This window comes from Cygnus olor, chromosome 6 (assembly GCF_009769625.2).
Source record: "Cygnus olor isolate bCygOlo1 chromosome 6, bCygOlo1.pri.v2, whole genome shotgun sequence".
Lineage (NCBI taxonomy): Eukaryota > Metazoa > Chordata > Aves > Anseriformes > Anatidae > Cygnus > Cygnus olor.
The window spans coordinates 23,242,677-23,262,290 of record NC_049174.1 but is presented as its reverse complement, the minus strand read 5'-3'; the positions used below and the strand labels follow the sequence as shown (position 1 = coordinate 23,262,290).

At 37.3% G+C, this 19,614-nt stretch overlaps 1 protein-coding gene and 1 long non-coding RNA gene across 15 annotated transcripts in view; one reads left to right on the top strand and one right to left on the bottom strand.

Moving 5' to 3' along the window:
• Nucleotides 1-19,614, bottom strand: part of RBMS1 (RNA binding motif single stranded interacting protein 1) — a 154,893-nt gene that overhangs the window by 22,542 nt on the left and 112,737 nt on the right. For all 14 annotated transcript variants that reach the window (XR_005821095.1, XM_040561741.1, XM_040561743.1 and 11 more), the window contains exons 3-5: nucleotides 16,080-16,138; nucleotides 13,052-13,143; nucleotides 1,021-1,178 (exon numbers count right to left, since the gene is read on the bottom strand). Coding sequence is in view for 13 of the 14 variants with exons in the window: in XM_040561741.1 (XP_040417675.1) it covers nucleotides 1,021-1,178; nucleotides 13,052-13,143; nucleotides 16,080-16,138 (309 nt within the window). In the remaining variant the exon portion in view is untranslated. The remainder of the gene's footprint in view (nucleotides 1-1,020; nucleotides 1,179-13,051; nucleotides 13,144-16,079; nucleotides 16,139-19,614) is intronic.
• On the top strand, nucleotides 448-11,472 carry LOC121072265. The gene is made up of 3 exons (XR_005821096.1): nucleotides 448-475; nucleotides 4,190-4,295; nucleotides 6,685-11,472. It is a non-coding gene; the product is annotated as an uncharacterized LOC121072265 (long non-coding RNA).

Here is a 19,614-nt window from a genome sequence, read left to right as displayed (position 1 = left end):
GGGATACCATTCCCTAAAAATTTCGGCTTCATCAGGAGATATAATTTCTCCAGTTCCTTTCTGTGCACTAATTTTAGACTTTGCTATTTGTTCAAATAAAGAGCTATTGTAATATTGGCTAAACTTCTGAATTACTGGAATTTGACCGTTGACAGAAATTTCACAACATATTTTTGAGAATCCCAGTTCTTTGCTCAAAGCATGCTCCTATTTTTGATAATGGAAAACTCCAATCTAAAGACACTAAATATGATTGCCATCCTGGGTTTAAGCATGACTTAATCAGAGATGGAAAAATACCAGAAAGATACAGAAAAGGCTTCAATGAAAAGACCACGGAAGAAATTACTTTTTAACCACAGAAAAGGTAGACACACATGAAGAGAATATCTGGGAGGTATCTACTCATTTATTGAAAATATTTATTCTTGTTGATTTAGGAGGCATAATCGACTGAGCTGCCAAACATTTTAAGGTGAGATTTACAGTAAATGAATATTTTGTTTCCCAAATGACAACTTTAATGAGCCAGAAAATTCAAAGGACTGACGTTCAAAGAGTGATGACAAGTGGATTTTCTCAGAGGAAGTAACGAAGAAGAAATTGGGGGGGGGGAGGGCTGTCCTTCCTTATGGTCTCTGTCTGGAATTCAGGCCTCAAAAACCAGAAATGTCACAGCAGAAGTTTCTGTGAAGCCCTGCATAACCCTTGCATCAGGGACAGAGGAGAAAGGAGAAGTATAACAAGAGAAGGAAGTGGTGGAGGGTGAACTCTTATTCTAGATAGTTGTCCAGTAAGAACAACAGATGCAGATTTAACCATATAAGCAAGATGAGACACAGCCATATTTGCTTAAGCATAGGATAAATTAACAAAGCCCGGCTGATATATCTGTCTAGATATCCCTTTTCTTTAAAAGTATGATAATTTTTTTACAACCTCTGCCATTTTCCTCCTATTCTGGTCTCTTCAATTAACAAAGGAAAAATGCAGCCAGCACTGCTAAGGACACTGAAGTACCTGGCAAAGCCAACACCACGGCTTGTCCCACTCGAGTCACGCAATATCCTCGTAGAGATAACCTGCCCAAACGGTTTAAGCATGTTCTCAAGCTCCTGCTCATCCATTGAAAGCGGCAAATTGGAAATGTATAAGTTAGTTGGATCCTGTTCTTGTTGCTGAAACAGAATTAAAAACAAGTGTTATTGTCCTAGCAATGGGCAAGACATTTTGAATACAAAATATAAGAACCATTACATGTAAATACTGCTACAGAGTTTCACTTCTCAGGCGACTTGGATCCCTTGGATTAGCAATCTCTATCTTTTGTCACTGTACATAGTATTCCTAAGAGAAGCTCCCCTTCTCCTGATATTATATACTGCTGACAAGGACAGTTTTTAAAGTGGAGATAAAGGTGAATTATTGACCAGTTTATCGCACGTATTACAACTTAATGTTTCAGATTTTTTTTGAAAGAAGCAGCAGCTAAAGCAACACAAAGGAAGAAATAAAAGGAAATACAACACTGGTGGAAAGAATCAAAAAACAAAACAAAACAAAAAGCTAAATGTAAACTAAAGCCAGAAAAGATTAGAATAAGAAAATGAGAATAATATGGGGAAACAAGGAAATAATGCATTTAGAAATATGTACATTGACAAAATATTACCATAATAATAGGATGAGGTACACAAAAGTGAGTGGGACACTTGTTCTCTCCCACACACAAACATTTTTGAGTTTTCATCAAACTTCTGCATTATACATCGAAACAATACAAAAGTGTTCCAAATTTTTTTCTAGAGACAGATAAAATGACAGAGGAGGACAGCCAGTAGATGAGTGATTAGGGCTCATATTAGATATAGAAGACAAATGTAGTCACATCTTTGCAATTCTGCTGACCTTATGGCTATCTACTTTTTGTGATCTATGTACATAGCAAGAAATTCCACCTTAATCAAAGAAACATTTCTGCTGAAATCGATCATTTCCAGTTTGTCTACAGATTCTCCAGCTGTGGTTAAGGAGGCATCTCTTGCATCTCTCTCATGCTGCTGATTGCTGGCCATGCTCTGTGATGAAATACATTCTTAATCTACACAGATCTATATGATTTGGCCCTTACAGTTGTGTAAAACCTTGATGATGTCATTGTGGCTTCCTGTATAGATGTATGTGTCTGCAGCATGTAGAATACTCAGAACTTCTCTGGCATTAGGAATGGCGTGACATGAAAGAAATATAATTTTATTGGCATAGGCCTCGGCATATTTTCATTCTGTGCAGGAGGGCTAACTTAACAGTACTGTTGGTAACTTATTGCATAATTAATTTATTTTCTATCCTGGATATCACCTCTCAGTTGGTACTGCTGTTTCCAAGGATAAAAAAGGGAAAGAGGGCTAAGTCTCGGGCATTTTAAGTACAGAAATGAGTTCTCACACCCCAAAAAATAATGAACGTTAAAAATGGGGAAGCAAATTGTCCGCTTAAAGACCTACTCCATTTTTTTTCACTGAGTCTTGCATTCAGTTAGAAAGGGCTAATGTTTTGAAGTTTTCTGTAAGTTTTTTGTTTTTAAGAAAATTTAGCATCAAAGGAGCTATAAAAGGGAAATGTTCCCATTACACCCTCCCGATCTGCATACAATGCCACTGATACAACTCTTAATTTCTAGCCACACTGAAATCCCATGCAACTTACAAAACGCAAACTTTTTCAAGTGCCTGAGTGTTATCCTACGCAGTCCCTTTACAGTCCATTACATATGGCATTTAATTAGCACGCATGTTTCCTTTTGTTACCTAATGGGAACAACACCCACCACCAGTAATAGTGAATCTGTACAGTACACATATAAGTTTGTCATTTAGATTATCTTTGAACACCTGACTTGTCTTTTGGATTAGAAAAATCAGCAGAAAGAGAAGATGAGAAAATAGATTCCCAGGGAACCCATAGTTCACATTAATATTCACTGCTGGGAGTGTTCAATTGTGAGGGAAAAATCTGTGTTACAACAGCTATGTTTTTGACATACATTTTAAATTTCCTCAGCTAGGAATGTGAGGTGAAGATAACTTCCAAGTTTTTAGAATTTGTTTGTTACTTAGATTGTGTTAGACAATTTGGGGTTGTACCTTAAGATATGAAGGCTTACTTTCTTCTTTAATGAACGCTATTAACAAAACCTTTCTACAGAAAGTTTTAGCCACAGGCATCACAAAATTGCACTTCTAGCTATAGCGTAATTTCCTGAAACTCAGAATAGTATTTGAAAGGAAAAATTTGGATTTTTTAAACTTTTTATTATAAGCTGTAAAATATATTGCACACAAGTATCCTAAAACTTCTCTAAATAACCTGAAACAGTATACAGGCTGGAAATCAGATCCTTTGAATATTTTCACCTGCTTTGCTAATTCTTTTATTCTATATTATAGGAAAGCCTGAATTATATTATAAAATGTTCTCATTAAAAAGCCTAACAATCTTTGGAAGGATGAGAAAATAAATAGCAGATTTTGTTCACACTAATAAAAATGCAATATATGTGCTAAAAAATAAATCTCACATTCAAAAACAAATAATAGAGAAAGAAACTCACTTAACCGTAGAATGTCAGAGCAATGTTTTATTTGGGTAACTGGGGAGATCACATTCCCCTTGTCCCAAGCTCCTATTCCAGACTGTGGGGTTACCACACTTTTGCATTATATGTGGAGTATTAAGGATGAGAGGTCACAAGCTTTCCTTGCCACAAAGGACACAAAGCCTACTGCAATTCACTGTACCGCATGAAGATCTTCCTCCATACATGCTGGGAAGCTCAGTTCTTGTACCTGTCCACCTAAGCAGAGAGCTTCATGCCATAAATCATGTCACAATGTTGTTAGAAGAAATGAAGGGAATGCTTAACTCTTTAAGAGTATTAGCAACGTCACCACTATCCCAAATTGCAAATCCCTTTGGAACTAAGGGTGGGGGGAAGAAGGGGGGATGGGAGCGGTGTCAGGAAGTCTTTCTAAGGACAGAAAGCATTAGTGATGGAGAAATTTGGCTTGAGTCCCACGAAACAATCCTTATCTTGTATTAGTAACTGATAGGGTCTCTATCAGGTAAGTGCTGAAGGGGTGACTGGTAAGGACTTACTTCTACTTGCCTGACACTTTCTCTATGTCAGTCTGTTACAGCCTGAATACTCCCAGGGATTCAGTTATTTCTGCTTTTGGTCCACCAGTGGGACATACTGACCACAGTGGAAAAAGGGAGTTTGAAGATACTTCTAGGTAAGCCCATAGCTTGTTTTAAAAAAAAAAAAAAAGGCTAACATGGGAGATGAAAGGCAAAAAGTTCAACGGATCGGGCTGTCACAATGAAATTCTGGGATACTAGCTGGAATTTCATTCCTCTGTAATTCTCCCAGAACAAAATAGTTAAAATGCCAACAAACACATGCTAAAGTGCACGGAGGTTATAAGTACACTGCAGATGCTTCGGCAGTACCCCAAACCCACAGCTGCCCAAGAGTGGAAGCCATTCAACCGTAGGATCAATCTAACAGGATAAACTCATTTAACCCACTTCTTAGTTTTGCAGGAAAAAAAGACTGCCATCGGTAGTCAGAATAGCTGGTTTACAAAATGAGGATAATACTGTTGGGGTAGATGTAAAGGAAGACCAAACTCCTTTCTAGAGTATATCTGGAATTTTATGCAGTTTGGCAGTAGAAAAATTACACCTATTAGTATGCAAAATACCCTCCCCCCCCCGCCCCCCATCTCAATTATTCATGTCATCATGCAGCTTCTGTCTTCTCCACAAGAGTAAGTCTTAAAACAGCTATCTTGGTAAGTGTGAGGAGATTGTAAGAAGCAAGTCATTTCCTTTCCCTTAGAACACGCTGCAATTCCAAGCTGACTTCCAAATGGCAACCACAACCAGAACTTCACATCCATCTTTATCCTGTCTTACACAAAAGGCACTGTACAAACAGATGTTTGCTTTTATAAAAGGATTTGGCACGGAAAATGGTTGAACAGTTAAAAATTCAGGAAGTTTTGAGAGAGAGAAACTTTTTAACTTGTCCCTCTGTCTCTCTCTGGCAAACAGCAGTTTAATACATTAAGTTCTGTGATTTCCTTCCTTAATGAAACCCATCCCACCATAACACGGTTCACATAGTTATTACACTTCTGTTTAAGAAGGGAATATTAACTCCTTTGATATACAAGTTTCTAACGTTTGTTCTGCAATTCAGCAAAGAAGTGCAACGGGCAAATATATCTGCAAACATAACCATCCTGCTCAAACCTTGCCTATAGACTGTAATCATTCTAAGTGCTTTCAAAGGTAGATTTTTCTGTGGTTGAAATCCATGAAACCACATCATCTGCTTTCACCTTAGGAATTTCAAATCTCATGAAAATTATTGGTACAATACATGAAATTATTTGTACAATATTATGAGAATGATCAAAAAGAATTACTGAAGTCAGTGGAGAGGTTCCTACTTAGGGTAGTAAGCCAACATTAAAATATAAACCACTGAACCATTGGGATTTCTTTTTTTTTTTTTTTGATCTAAATGATTTAGGAAAACTGCTTGAGAGTCTTCATATCTCATGTAGGGTCTCCTCAGTTAACACAACCTTCAGCAGGTTGTTGGGAGTTGGACTCAATGATCCTTGTGGGTCCCTTCCAACTCGCGTTATTCTATGATTCTAGGTCCTGAAAGACACTGAAAGCATGCAGCACTTTGCAGATTATGAGCAACGTCAGGGAATTTGTGGGCTACCATAAGAATGCACATTACTGAGGAAACTAGGAAGTCTTATTTTTAGCAATTCACATCAGCAAGTTTCTATTGGTCTTTTCTCAAATGCCTTTAGTTGTGCGTCCAGAACTTCTCTAGCGGGGCACAATAAAACAAACTTGCAGAACAGTGCACCTTCAGTTCAATGCACTTCTTATTCCCAAACAGCACTTACAACACTAACTTAATAAGCTGACTACAAGATAAAGTATTTCTCTGGAATAAGAGAATAGAAATGGTCAACCGCTAACGTTCATTTCTATAGAAAAGTGGTGATCAGGAGTCCTACATAACGTGAAAGGCTCTACCATCATCTGAAAGAAATTAACAAAAACCTCCCTGTGCGTGTGGAACCGTTCCTGAATTGCAAGCAAGAAACTTGGCAAAATGATAAGACATCTGTTTTCTCTTGCTCTATGTAAGGTCACAGTTAACAGATAGCCATTCAGAAACATGTGACTAGTCACTGCTCACAGCATGGAAGATCCTCTGGCTGATAGGGAAGGGATTAAATGCTTGTCTGCCTACATATAGAAACTACTTTAAATTTTACAGTTGGCCTGTGTCTCACCAAAATATGTCTGTTTTAGCCACAGTTTTAATACTGTCTGACCACAGACTGTTAACAAGACAATTCACTGGAAAAATCACTGCCATGATCTTCACTTGTTATCCAGAATTCCACAAACACTGTATATGATTAATAAGCTAAGTATTTTATTTCATTTTCACAAGCACATCTGTATTATAAATCAGAACTGTCTGAAAAGTAATGTTTAACTACAATAAGCACTGTGTTCAAGTTTGCAATCAATCACTGCAGCCGTATATTCCTTTTTATTCCTTGCGCCCTTTGCTCCAAGGGCACTGACTTGCACCCTGGCAGTGCTGGATATTGCTCATGGATGCCATCGTTTTCAGCAGAAAGCTTAATGAGCCCACCAAAGCTCCTAACAGGGCAATCGACCCTGGTCGGAACAACGCACAGCACTACTTCGCAACTGAGCTAAGACTTTTGTGGGCTGAAGCTGCGTACTCAAGGGAAGCAGCTGTTAACTGGCTTATTTAATGCAAATGCAATTCCTGAAGTGACGGTCATTTAGGCCACAGGTAAGCAAAATTAGGCTTACTTTCAATTTATTGTAAAACGACTTGTAAGAACATGGTTCTGCAGTAATGCCCACTATATTTAAAACAACTACCCCCTATTTTTTTATTATAGCTAATTGAAATTTAAGTACCCAAATGGAAGGAAACTGATTACACTTAAGACAATCTATTGCCACAGGACTTAATACTATTGCCTACAGAAGGCACTACAAACTAGGTAAAAAGAAAACTCCTCTTACAAGAGAGTTTCTAAAAACTGCTGTAGAAATCTGCTCCTGTTTGCCTGTCATCTGTTCTTTGGCATTCAGAAACCCAGATGCAGGAAAAAAACTACTGCAATATGCCTACCTTCTCTAGTTAGATTAAGTGCACATGCTACCATGGTAACCTAAACTTATTTTCTTACTTTACTCTGTAGGAATGAAAACTGATTTAATTCTCCAGAAGGTTGCCACAGTGAAGACAAGTACAAAAAGCAATACATTATTAAAAGTCATAAAAGTTAGCTGTTTCTCATTCTTGTAACTCAAAACCATGTTCTTCACCAGCGACGTGAAAGAAGACTACCCTTAATGCATTGTTTTTAATAGCCATGGAACAGCCTTGACTTCCGTTGCAAAGACAAAGACAAGTGGCTAAGCAGACCTTTTCCTCCCAAAAAACATACCTGCTGTGTAATTCACACTCTAGTGTTACAGATCATCTTTTCCAAACATGTTTGGAAAAAAAGTCATCTATAGTAAGTTTAGAATATAAAAATTGGACTTAACTGGAAAGAAAGATACAGCTACCAACCCGTGGGGAGTGCTCCACTGTTCTGCCTTTCTAACCATTTGTAAAGAATATAAAGATGACAAGTTTATTCGTCTCTGGGTTCTGGTGCATCAACATGATCTCAAAGCGCTAACGTTTATAAGAAATTAAAAAACACCCCCACATTTAAGACAGAGTTTTGTGTTACTTTAAGGGTCAAGAGACTGCTCCAGAAACTGGAAACAGTTACCTCATGACTGCTGAACAGTCAGAGTATGCTTTAAAACTTATTTTGCATTGTTATCGTGGGCATCCTTTTGACACAACAAGTCTAAAGGCGGCCCTAATGTTTTGCACATGCCTGAAATACAGGAAAACATTCAGTGGTTTGTTAATGCAAGATCAAATGCAATACGCACGAGTATACTTTCTTGCTTCAATGCTTCAGTAAGTATGTGAAGATTTTAAGGAAGTGAAGACTTTAAGGAAGAAAATATAAAATTATGAATCTGAAGAGCTAAGTCCTAAAAATATGTGACTGTGGGGAAATCTTTCAATGGATAAACAATGAGTCTTCCCCCAAAAATGCACATTAGTAAATGGAACAACATTCCTTGGCTCAAATTAACAAATTTCATTGTCCGCAGAAATCCTCCAAGCCCATGGACTACTTTCATGGGTTCTGTTGTAAGTTCACATTTACCAAAAATAAATTTGTGTTTCTGTAGGAAAAAAAAAAAAAGGAAAACACAAACTGGAAAAGACTAAATATCACTCAAGAGCTTGGCTTTATCCAGGCTGCAAGCACAATCGTACTTCTCATGGCTTAAGTTTGCTAGACAGAAAGATGACAAGAATTATGTTGTGTTTTTTTTTATAAACCTTTCTTATTCAGTAGCTCATTTTTACCTTTTATATTTACATACTAGTTTACATCAGGAAGAATAAGAATTGATTCCAGGTTTCCTGTTAAAAGGATCACTTGTCCAACCATCTGAAACACAGTTACTTCTGGAGCACCAAGTTAAACACAGTTGAATACTATTCAGTGAGAAAATCTCGTAACATTGACTTCAAATGCCTGATGTTAAGTTCAAGGTCAAAAATTTAGGAGGATTTGGGATACTCATATCTCCATAACTTTCAGACCTTGCTGTCTGATTCTTTTTTTTTTAAATCTTCATTCAAAATGCCAATGTACAGTAGATTTTCTGCATGCACCTACCTTCCTATACAAAGCCATTTGCTATCTGCTCTGAACAGCACAGAATTCTACACTTACCTCACTACTTTTGCTTTTGGGTTGGCGTGGGAAGAGGAGAGAGAAATTTCTCAGATAATAAAAATTCACCCTGATAGCAACCATAACTTTTCTAACACAGATCGGTGTTTATGATATTGTCTGTACTGTTCATGCACAAACATCTATTTGGTGGATTATTTAGGAAAAAATGTAAGGTACAATTAAATCTTAATTGACTAAACCCTACAAAAGTAACATTTCAGATATATCCTAGGTTATGTATTGTCATAGTCTCCCCTCCCAAAATTAAAAAGACCTGGAATTCAGTCAAATGTTTCTAAGCATCCTCACTAGTTTTCAAAACAGGATTTGTTATTTTAATGGTCTTGTTTTAAAATACCATTTCTACAAAATTCTCTTTTAAGCAGTGTTATATTCCTCTTGAGTCAGCATGTGCCCAAACTCCACATCCCCTGAAAGCTACAGTATTCAAACAACTTTAAAGACATTTAAAAAGAAATCTTTTTCCTTTGTCATTCCTTAGTAACAGGGGACTGCTGAGCAAATCTTAGATCCCATTTTTCATAAGTTCATGAAAGTAGAGAGGTAGTCAGCAGTCCAGCTTTAATAAAAGATCAAAACTAGCTATGAAAATGGTAAGAGCTGTTCAATACTACTCCTAATCTTATCTAAGAATGCATAGCTATGCACAGTCTGAATTTTTGAACATTATTATTGGTTTCTTATTGAAGTGTTCCTCGACGAGTGAGGACAATAAACTAATAAAAGAAATTTCAAGAAGAAATTAAAATGAACCAAAATAAAAATTAGACTCTCAGCCAGTTACTATCTAGCTTAGAAATAACCGTACTCTTGCAAGACATGCATCTGCTCTTTCTATACATCACCTCTAGTGTAAAGAGATAAGCTGTTGGTTTTGAACTGCGTCCTGAGACAAACTGGCTGCCACCACAGCTCATGTCATCTCCTCATCCCCTTCCACAGCCACTGGTGCACACTGGAAAAGAAAACTGAATGCTGGAAATACACCAATGGAAATGAGGAAAGGGAGTATTACCCATCACCCCCATTTTAATTTTCAGTCAAAAAGCTACTCCCATTGCCCTGGCAGCGCAGTAACCATCTTCTTTAAGCTCTCAGAAGAATTATCTGACCAACAGGAATTGTTAGAGGCGTTTCCATTTCAGCTGTCACCAGAAGATGCTACTAACCAGCACACAGCAAAAAAAAATAAATATCAAGTTGCTCGAGTCTAATTGTCTTAGTAAAGTTTTCCAAATCCAGATCTCTGAAAGAGCAGAATAATTGAAGACATAACGTTTCTTAAGCAATGGTCTAACACTTGGTTCCTTAATTGACACTATCATTGTGACATCTCCCAGGACGTGGCCACTTCTCCAAAAACAATGAGCCCCACTGGGACAGATCTCACAGGATGTGACTCGAAGCTATGTCTCAGGCCCCAAATTCTCCAAGTCTGCTCAGCAATAGCTGAAACATAGCAAATGAGACTATACTTTTCTGGAGTCAGATCAGCTTGGAAGCAGACAGCTGAGTACAGCGCATGCTTACCCAGTGCACAGAAAAAGCTCAGTCATTATTTGAAATTATCTCTACAAAACAAACAACTGAAGTCTTAATAAGTATAATCTGGACTGTTTCTATCAAACTACAATTTGTAGCTGACCTTCAACAGTTGAGTAATTTTTAATTCATCTATATATAGCTACAGTAAAATGCTCCAAAAAGGGGTTTACGGCAGTCAGACTCAGAACAAGGCCCCAACAGTAAAATTTTTCCTTCCGCTTCATCTGCAATCCAGGAGGAGGTTGTGAAGACTTAGGAGCGGTGCTACTGACAGCCATGAGCAGAGTGTGGGGATGCTTTCCCAAACGCAGCCAACAGGCACTTCTCTTTGTTACTCAGGCAGTTGCACTGGTCAGTGAGGAAATCCATTGGGCAGACAGCTGACAAACTGTTGTCCTTTCTGAGTGACATTCAGGCACGTGCCAGATTAAACAGTTTCACTGCTGCACAATCACCTTAAAGCACTAATGCTAACACGTTAAAGGAAAATTTAAAATACACAAATCCAAGTAAACTTTATACAGTTTCATGCATGTGAAGAGTCTGATTTGCTAATCTTGTCAAAAGAACTGTAAGTGAGTGGCGATCCTCAGTTTGGAGCATCCCAGTGGAGATACGATTTTTCAGACAAAAGGCACCGCTACCCTCCCCGTCCCAATTCAATGGCTCACAATAAAAAGACGAAAATCAAAGCACTCAAACTCTGTCACTTGTGACTGTTTGTTGTCACTATTGATTGTTGTTGTTGTTTTGTGGGTTTTGTTGGGTTTCCTTTTGAAAATAATTCAAACACTTATCGAGTTAAGAAGCAGAATAACAAGTTTCACTCTAATGCAAACTTTATAGTTATAGATTTCCCACAGGTCAGCAGACTTGACAGACTCAAAGTGTCAGAAAATCATTCAAAACTGTCAAGTAGTATGGTGCACATTTTTTCATTAACACTAACAGAAAGAAATATTACCAATATTGCAACTAACTGGCAGAGGAAATGATTCAAAAATATATACTAAGGGAAAAACTAAGAAACTATTCATTAGATTACTATAGTGAATTATTAGAGATTCTCCATCTAGTCAATTCAAGAAGACAATTAAATTACCTAAAATTCTTTATTAGCAAAATGAATTTACTTGTAATTACTTGTATTCTGCTTTCTCCCCTCCTACCTAGATAAATCTGTAAGATGGCAGACAGAAGCTTTGAAAAATCTGGTGTATATTTCAAAGTGATTACCTAAAAACTACAGATTAATTAAAAGGTCTTTATTAAACATTCATAAAATATTATAAAAAGAAAAAAGTCCAGTGTTTTCCAGTAAGCATGTATGTTTGTATCATGGCTGTAATGAAACATGCATTAAGTATGAAACATATGGTTTCCATTTTGTTGCCCTGGAACCTATCCAAAGACTTTTTATGTTGTTAGCTTAACTGTTCTCCTCAACTGAGAAGCTGTGGAAAATATCTCATCTGAAAACAATCTGTACCTAATGGATAACTATAAAAGATTTGCTAGAACTGCTGCAGACTATTTTATAAAAAAGCATCCAAGTTTACTGTTTAATTACTGGAATATTTTTATTTAATTAGAATATAATTTTCAAACTAACAAGAATTTACTTTAAGAGGTAACATAAATTATATGAACAGATTATGTTGAAAATATTTTCTTAAATAAATTTGTAGTGGTGTCTATGCCATTCTATTGGAAACTGGCCATCTGACCTAACAACAGCGCATGACAGAACCATTATTAGTATGTCATTTCCCTGATTTTATAGATTTACAAAACTTATATTGTGGTGAAAGAGCTCTTCTCTGAAGATCATGTTAACTAATAACCCAATTCAGAGGTAAGGATCAGTAAAAATGGTAGAAAAAGAAGAAAGATCGTATTTCTTTGTTTAAATGCTTGGGTTTGCTCTGATGCAGACACTGGTTGTCAAAGATTTGCATGGGAATTTCAAGAAACAGATCATGAATGCTCAGATTTAAATTTTACTTCTGTTAACACAAAATATATTAGAAATGCTGAAGACAAAGCCACAAGATTATATTTTGCTGTTATGCCTAAAAATTCATTCCCAAATTGCAAGGCTGTTAACCTCAGGAACTACAATTGGAAAATGTATATAAACTCTTACACCTGTATGCTGTAAACTGTTTAAGCTACTGACTTGTTCCAGAAATTAACATGAATTTAACCCATTAAGCCTTCTATAGTTCTTTAAAATTACTGCTAATCTTTCTTTTGATGAAAAGCCAATGGAAAAATAGTATCATGAATGAAGTGAGAAATCCAATCAGATCTGTTTGGAGACTTGACCACACTATTCTTTATTTCATGAGTTGAGCAGATTTGGGATATGCCATTAATATGCCACGTGGTTTGAGGTCTGCGCACTCTGTGATGGTCCTGCAACCTGAGAACGCACATGGCCAATGCTCTGCTACCATACAAGCTTGTTCATCTTCACAACCCACTACAAGAATTAGCCAGTTATTTTAACTCACCTTTGCCATCTGTGCTTGGACTCCACTAGCCTTGAGAGCAGAAACTGCCTTCTGAGCAGCTGCTGGGCTGTCAAAGTCAACAAAGCCATAACCTGAAGTACAAAACAAATTTCATCAACAAGAGAGCAACCAGCTTATAATCAAATAGTTCATATGCTACAAGCATGGTTTCTTAATACAATCTTCTTGTTGGTAAAAATGGCCAACATTAACTCCAAATTTCTTCATGGAGTCCCCAGTAATACTACCTACCAAAGTCCTTTGACCTTGTGATGATGGGGACCTACCCTAGTGGAAAGAATCAATTTCCATGCCCATTCATTATCAGGATTTTGTCAAAATTTCTATACAAACAGTATAGTGCTTTGCTTTGTGTTATCTGGTACATATCCAGGAAGAACAAATGTCACATCACAAATTTATTTCATAGAGCCAGAGCCAACCGAGTAAAGCATAATCTGCTAATTTCTCTGAACTAAATTCTTAGTGTGGTTTAAGTAGGTGACCAATAAGGCTTTAAGTTCCAGGTCATTTACTCAGAACTGGGAGGGCAGTTTAGTTTAAAAGATGCATATCTACTGCACCATAACCCAATTTCTGGTGAACTGATAAACTAGTTACTTCACTGTATACACATAAAAGACAATTAAACTAGAAAGTGAGTGAAAACCCAGCTTCAGCAAATCAAATAAGTTTTTCCTATTGTTGTTACTGAAACCAGAATGTAAAAAAGTCTATTTTTTCTATGTCATATAATGCAATCTTTAAATGTTAATGTAAAACCAAAGTTAATTATAACAATTTCCATGTATACAAAACTTTTTTTTTCTTATTCTGAAGAGAAATATACAGCTAATAGCTTCCAGTACATTTGAACAGCAACATGCCCCAGCCCGTGCAGACATTGACCTTCTAGGCTGGGATTTTTTAAGGGAATCTGGGAGTTAAACGCTCAAAAAAAATGCTCACTAAAAGCTGATCAGAGTTCGGAAGCTACATCCCATAGCTACTTCTCTTACTGCAAGCCTCATTCTGTATTTTTCAACCCCTTTCCTTCCCACCAGTGAACAGCCTCAAATATTAAAGAAATCCCTCCCCAATGCCTAAATTGGGATAAAAAAAAAACTAATGAAAACAATTCTAAAGGAGTAGAAAACTAAACTATTTCTTCAGAAGGTAACTATTATCTTATAATATGTCTATACGGAGCACAAAAAGGTTGTGCAAAACTATAACTGAACCAGCTCTAAAGTCCTTAACTCAGGAAAAACAACCAGAGCTGCCTTGTACATCAGTGCAAGCTTATTTAACCTGCCAAGAAGCTGAAGAAAGCAGCATATTGTTCTGTGTAACATGTGGTGTTGTGGACTGTTAAATCTTGACATGAAACAGAGCGAATTAGTTCCTATCAAGTCTTGTGCTGCCAAGACAAAACGAGCCTTCCGTACCCACACTAGCACAGGTTATCACCACCACCACACTGTAGGGTGCAAAATAGATGAAGTTACATTCTGATACCAAGCATGCCATCAAAGCTGGCTTTGCCATCTTTTTGATGATATGTAAACTTAATTGCTCATTGCTCCAGTTAGTTTAAATCCCATGGTATGCTTTTTTGGCAAGAGCCAGAGATGCTGTCAATGTTTTGGTTAAATTCCAGTTAGATATCTGCATTCTGCCTACTTATGTTCCCACTGTAACTCCAAAGACATGCAGTGAGCTTCCCTGGAGCCTCAAGTTGCTGAATATTGTCACAATAGACTGCTAGTTACTGCTTCACACTGCTGAGATTTAAAATCTGTATTGGAAAAGTCAGCTCAAACATCTTAAAACATTAATGTAAGAATTTCTATGCTTAAATCTTTGAACAGTCAGGATCATAAGCAGTACTGCTGACAGAGCTCCCGAAGTCTTCAGGAACTGTGGGAATGGACAGAGTAAATCAGTGAAGTACTGTCTTAAGTACTAATGAATTGAAATAATCGAAAAGGGCATCCGCTATTTCCTAGTCACAATGTATGCAGATGACATCTGCATATAAGCTGGGGAAAAAATTCTAGAAATTTCAGTTTCTGCACTGTCAGCACCTCCTTAATTGCTTAAGATGGGGAGCTAGGGAGCTTTGCTGCTGCGCTGCTTCCAAGTTCTCCACAAAAAACGAGACTTGATTAATGATAAACTCTCCTCTCTTGCCTCTGCCCATCAGTTTTACGCTCATTCATGAACTGTACACTCATTAACATTGCTAAATCAGCTGACTCAATTCTTCGCTTTCCTTAGAAATTACCTTTTTTATTATTTTTTTTTTTTACAATTAAGAAACCAGAAATGTCTGAAATCTGATACTTCAGTGTCTGCTGTCACACCTTCTCCCACCACGCACGTTGCCGGGATATGAGATTACATCTCACTGTAATTGCATGGAGTGCTGTACATCAGTGAACTGACATATCCAGTTTATCTAAAGAAGTTTTTATATTTTTCTTCTGGTTGAAATTACTATAGTGAAAATGAACTCCCTCTTTGCTCCCAGTACATTGAACAGCACATAACTGAACACAACTGGTATTGGAACATGTAATTAAGCGCTCCTTTAAACTGTTCTAATTAGCAGAGCTGATTTCCACAATATATATTTTTTTCAGAGCTTAGTACAATCGAATGGTCTGCTGCAAGATTCCCTAGTTTCTCCAGGCGAAAGGAGAAAAGCTGCTTTTAACTTCATTTTTGTGTCTCAAATAGAGGCTAACTGCCAGACAACAGTGTGCGTGTTGGCTTCGCTCGGGTTTGGCTGCACCACTGACGCAGGCTGTCTGCCAGCTCCACTGGAAACAAATGTATTGAACACACTGACCATGGGCAAGAATGAGACTAGCTTACATGTCAAAATGGGGAGAAAAAAATTAAAAGCACTTAAAATACAACAATGGTTTATTTTATAAACTCAATTAATTAGTTAACTAATAAATAGTCAATTTTATAAAATCAATCAATTAATCAGGTGAACGCAATATAAAAGCAAACATACCTTTGCACTTGTTTGTTGTCTTATCCAAAATTGCCTTTGTGGATACGATTTTCCCATACCTAGAATGTATGGTACATACGTAATGAAGCAAGAAGAAAAAAACATCCTATTACAACAGATACCCAACAGATGTTGTTTTATATTCTATTATCCTTTACTTTCAACAAGTTACAATAATATATAGACTGTATAATGGAAGATATAATGTAGATAGATGTAACAAAAATTATCAAGAATTTCAAGCGTGATCATGCTCTACTCTCTCCCTGTGTTCCCAGTAGCACAGCAGAACGACAAAACAAGAAAGTGTTTTACTCAAAACAAAAACAAAAAAAATCCACCAATATAGGTAAACAATATAGGTAAAATCATGGACTCCTCCTGTCAGCATATGCACCAGATAAAGCAGACAAGAAACTGTCTCATCAGTGCTAGGCTTGATAACACAGTACAAAATAAAAATAAAATAGTAATAATATTATATTTTAATTATTGACCCAAACTGAAAGTGATGAAAACCTCTGTTATGGGTAGGTGACAAATCTAAGTCAGGTTTATGAAAGCTGATCAACAAAGCTGATGAAGAATTTTCTGTATCATTAAAATGGAAAATTGAAATGTAAACAATTTCAACTAAGCAAAACATCCCTCAGGAAAGTTTCTATTTTGTTTTTTAAAAGAAAAACCCTTTGTTTTTTTTTGAGTAGACTTTAAGTAGAATTTGATACTGTTGGTGAAAATTTGCACCTTGCTTTGGAAATCGAATCCTAAATTATTTTGATACAAAGGATGCAACTCCCCCAGCACAGAGATGGCCGCTACAGAGCAAAGCAGCAGCAGAATCAGAAACCAGCACAGGTTCACAAGTTTCTTACCCCAACCTCCTTTGTTCATTTTTGAACTACGTTTGGCACAACATCATTACTACACAGGAGAGGAACTATGCAACATGAGTTTGTTTTTACATGAGAAAATAAGGTAACATTAATAGGTATACATAGCACTGTGTCCCGAGAGGTTCTCTATCATTGTACAAGAACTGAAAATGAACTGAAAAGTATTAGAAATGTTATCAGCATAAGAAAGTGGAATTTGGGGAAGAATGAAGTTTTGCCAGCTCACTTGCTAAATATAACATCAGAGTGGCAGTTATGGAGTAGCATTTCAAAAAGATATTATTTCAAAAGATGACTAACTCAATTTCAGCAGAAGCTGTATTAGTCTTAAAAGTTCTTAAAAAGATGTAAGAAGCCTAATACATAAAGTTAGGCTTTCAAGTTAGGTTGGTTAGTCAGGCCTACTTAAGAGTACTCAAATCGCTGTTTAATTGTAAAGTGATAGTTATTTAAGGGTGAAACCTATCTATAAAGTGCTTTCTTCCTAAAGAACATTTAAATACATTTTTCAGTGTATTTATCAGTTTTTGCAACCACTTTCAGTTTTGCTCCCTTATTGTATTTAGAACTGTGAACATCTGCATTGACATAAAATTGAACTATCCATCTATAGCCTAAAAATGTACGCGAGTCTGTGAAAATACATGTATACTTCCATGCTAGAAGTTGTAGTAGAGCAACAGAAATTTTGCCTAATAGTTGTAGCATATACTTCCTTATTAGCGGCAGTTATTTTCCAATTGAGTCATTCCACAGAGAAAGCTTTATACCCTCTAAGTTCAAATTTCTGAACTTTCTCCGGAATTTTCCTGCATGCACAGAGTAAATGTACACGTTGTAAATACACGAGAGGCAAACTGCTCAGGAGCACAGCTCTTCGGGATCCACTAAACTCATGTCCCATCACTTGCACCCAGCACTTGATGGCCAGCATTCTCCATACCCCACCAGCTTTCCTATCCTTCTTGAAGTGAAAAGCTACATAACCTTTTTTTTTTTTTTTTTTTTTTTAAGAAAAAAATCAACAACAAAGGATGATCTTGTCCCTGCTACTGCTTCAGGTCTTGCAAGTACTTCACCAGGTATCCATGTAGACAAACAAAATAGGTGTAACCCTCGGTCAGTTTGGTCACTGAGGGGAGTTGGGGGCTGGCAATGGACTGTGCTGGCCCAGATACTGATGCACATCAGCCAGCAGCACCTAAACATGTGCCTGCGTATATCCTCCTTACAACCACCTCACGGTCCGCCTTCCAGTGTGCAAGGCTGCTGGTGATTTAAACCACTGTCCTAGAGAGCACGGCTCCTGCAAAGAACCAGCTGCTGTGGAAGACAGCCAAGAAACATCAGCAGTGAGTCTAGGAACGATTCAGAGAACCAGTATAACAATAGCAGCTATCGCCAGGGTTTCTCCTACAGTTTTCCCTGTAAATACTGCTCCCAAGTGATAGCTCTCCAGTCGCCATGAAGCACAGAAATGCAGTTTGCCCTACTTCAGCCTGACCAGCTGTACAAACCCCTCCTTGCTCCCACCATGTGGTCTGGTATTAGGGGAAATTAGTCCTTACAGTTCCTCATTAAGTACTTCCTTCAAAGGATGACTGTCGTGAAAACCTACTTCCTTCCTCCTGAATTCTGCAGCCCTAATACTACTGCTACCACAGGCTCCTGCACTCAACTGCTCATTTGAATTGAGATCTATCAGAAATCAATGATCTAATACATATTGGCAGGCAAGTGGTCCAAACTTACAAAAAGGAATATAGCAAGCAAGAGAAAAGTTATATTCCAAAGGTGTCTGTGATGTTAGGTCTTGCCTGCAGATCACCATTCCTCACGAAGCTCAAGCACGTCTACCTGACTTAGGCACTGCTGACGCTACTGCCCTGCTGCTCCAAAGCATTACAGCATGCTTGATAAGAGTTGTACCAAAGGCAGGGCACATCTCTCAGGGTTGGCAGAATCACTTTTATGATGATAGGTGATTGCTCATTCCCTTTCTTCTAAAGCAATTAAAAGCAAACAAACTTTTTTCTTTATTTAGAGCCCATCTTGAGAAAAAACTGCTGATCTTGCTAATAACAAGCAACTAGCTATTACTTAGTAAGTAGGGTTTTTTTCTCCCAAAATAACATTGAATAAATTCAGTGAAAGGGTAAAGCCACATGTTCAACAGCAACATTTTTTTTTGTAGTCCTACTAACACATTCTCTCTTTAGTCTGAATTATCTTTGGAGATGGAAAGGTGTTTTCAGCTTTGCATCTCTTTTCTCTGTTTCATTGGTACAGCACTTGTACTAGCATCAAATAATGTATTAAGAAAGAGGGGGCTTGGGTAATAGCCAGGTAAATAATTGCCAGGGTAGATTCATTATGGCATTAAAGGAGGTATATTCAGTAACAGGCTATGTACCAGTGAACTAGCTATCTTTATAGTACAGAATACCGAGACAACATATATTTGGACAGAACATTAAGAAGAGACTTGCTCAAAGGCCAAGTTAGGGAGATTTCTCCGTAACTATTAGTATTGCTACTGATAGTGGAAGGGTAACTCTGCCAACCCATAATTCCTTCAGATCTACTGCCAGGCAATGTGAATGTCAAAACACAGCAATATAGCTTTGCTTTAGACACTT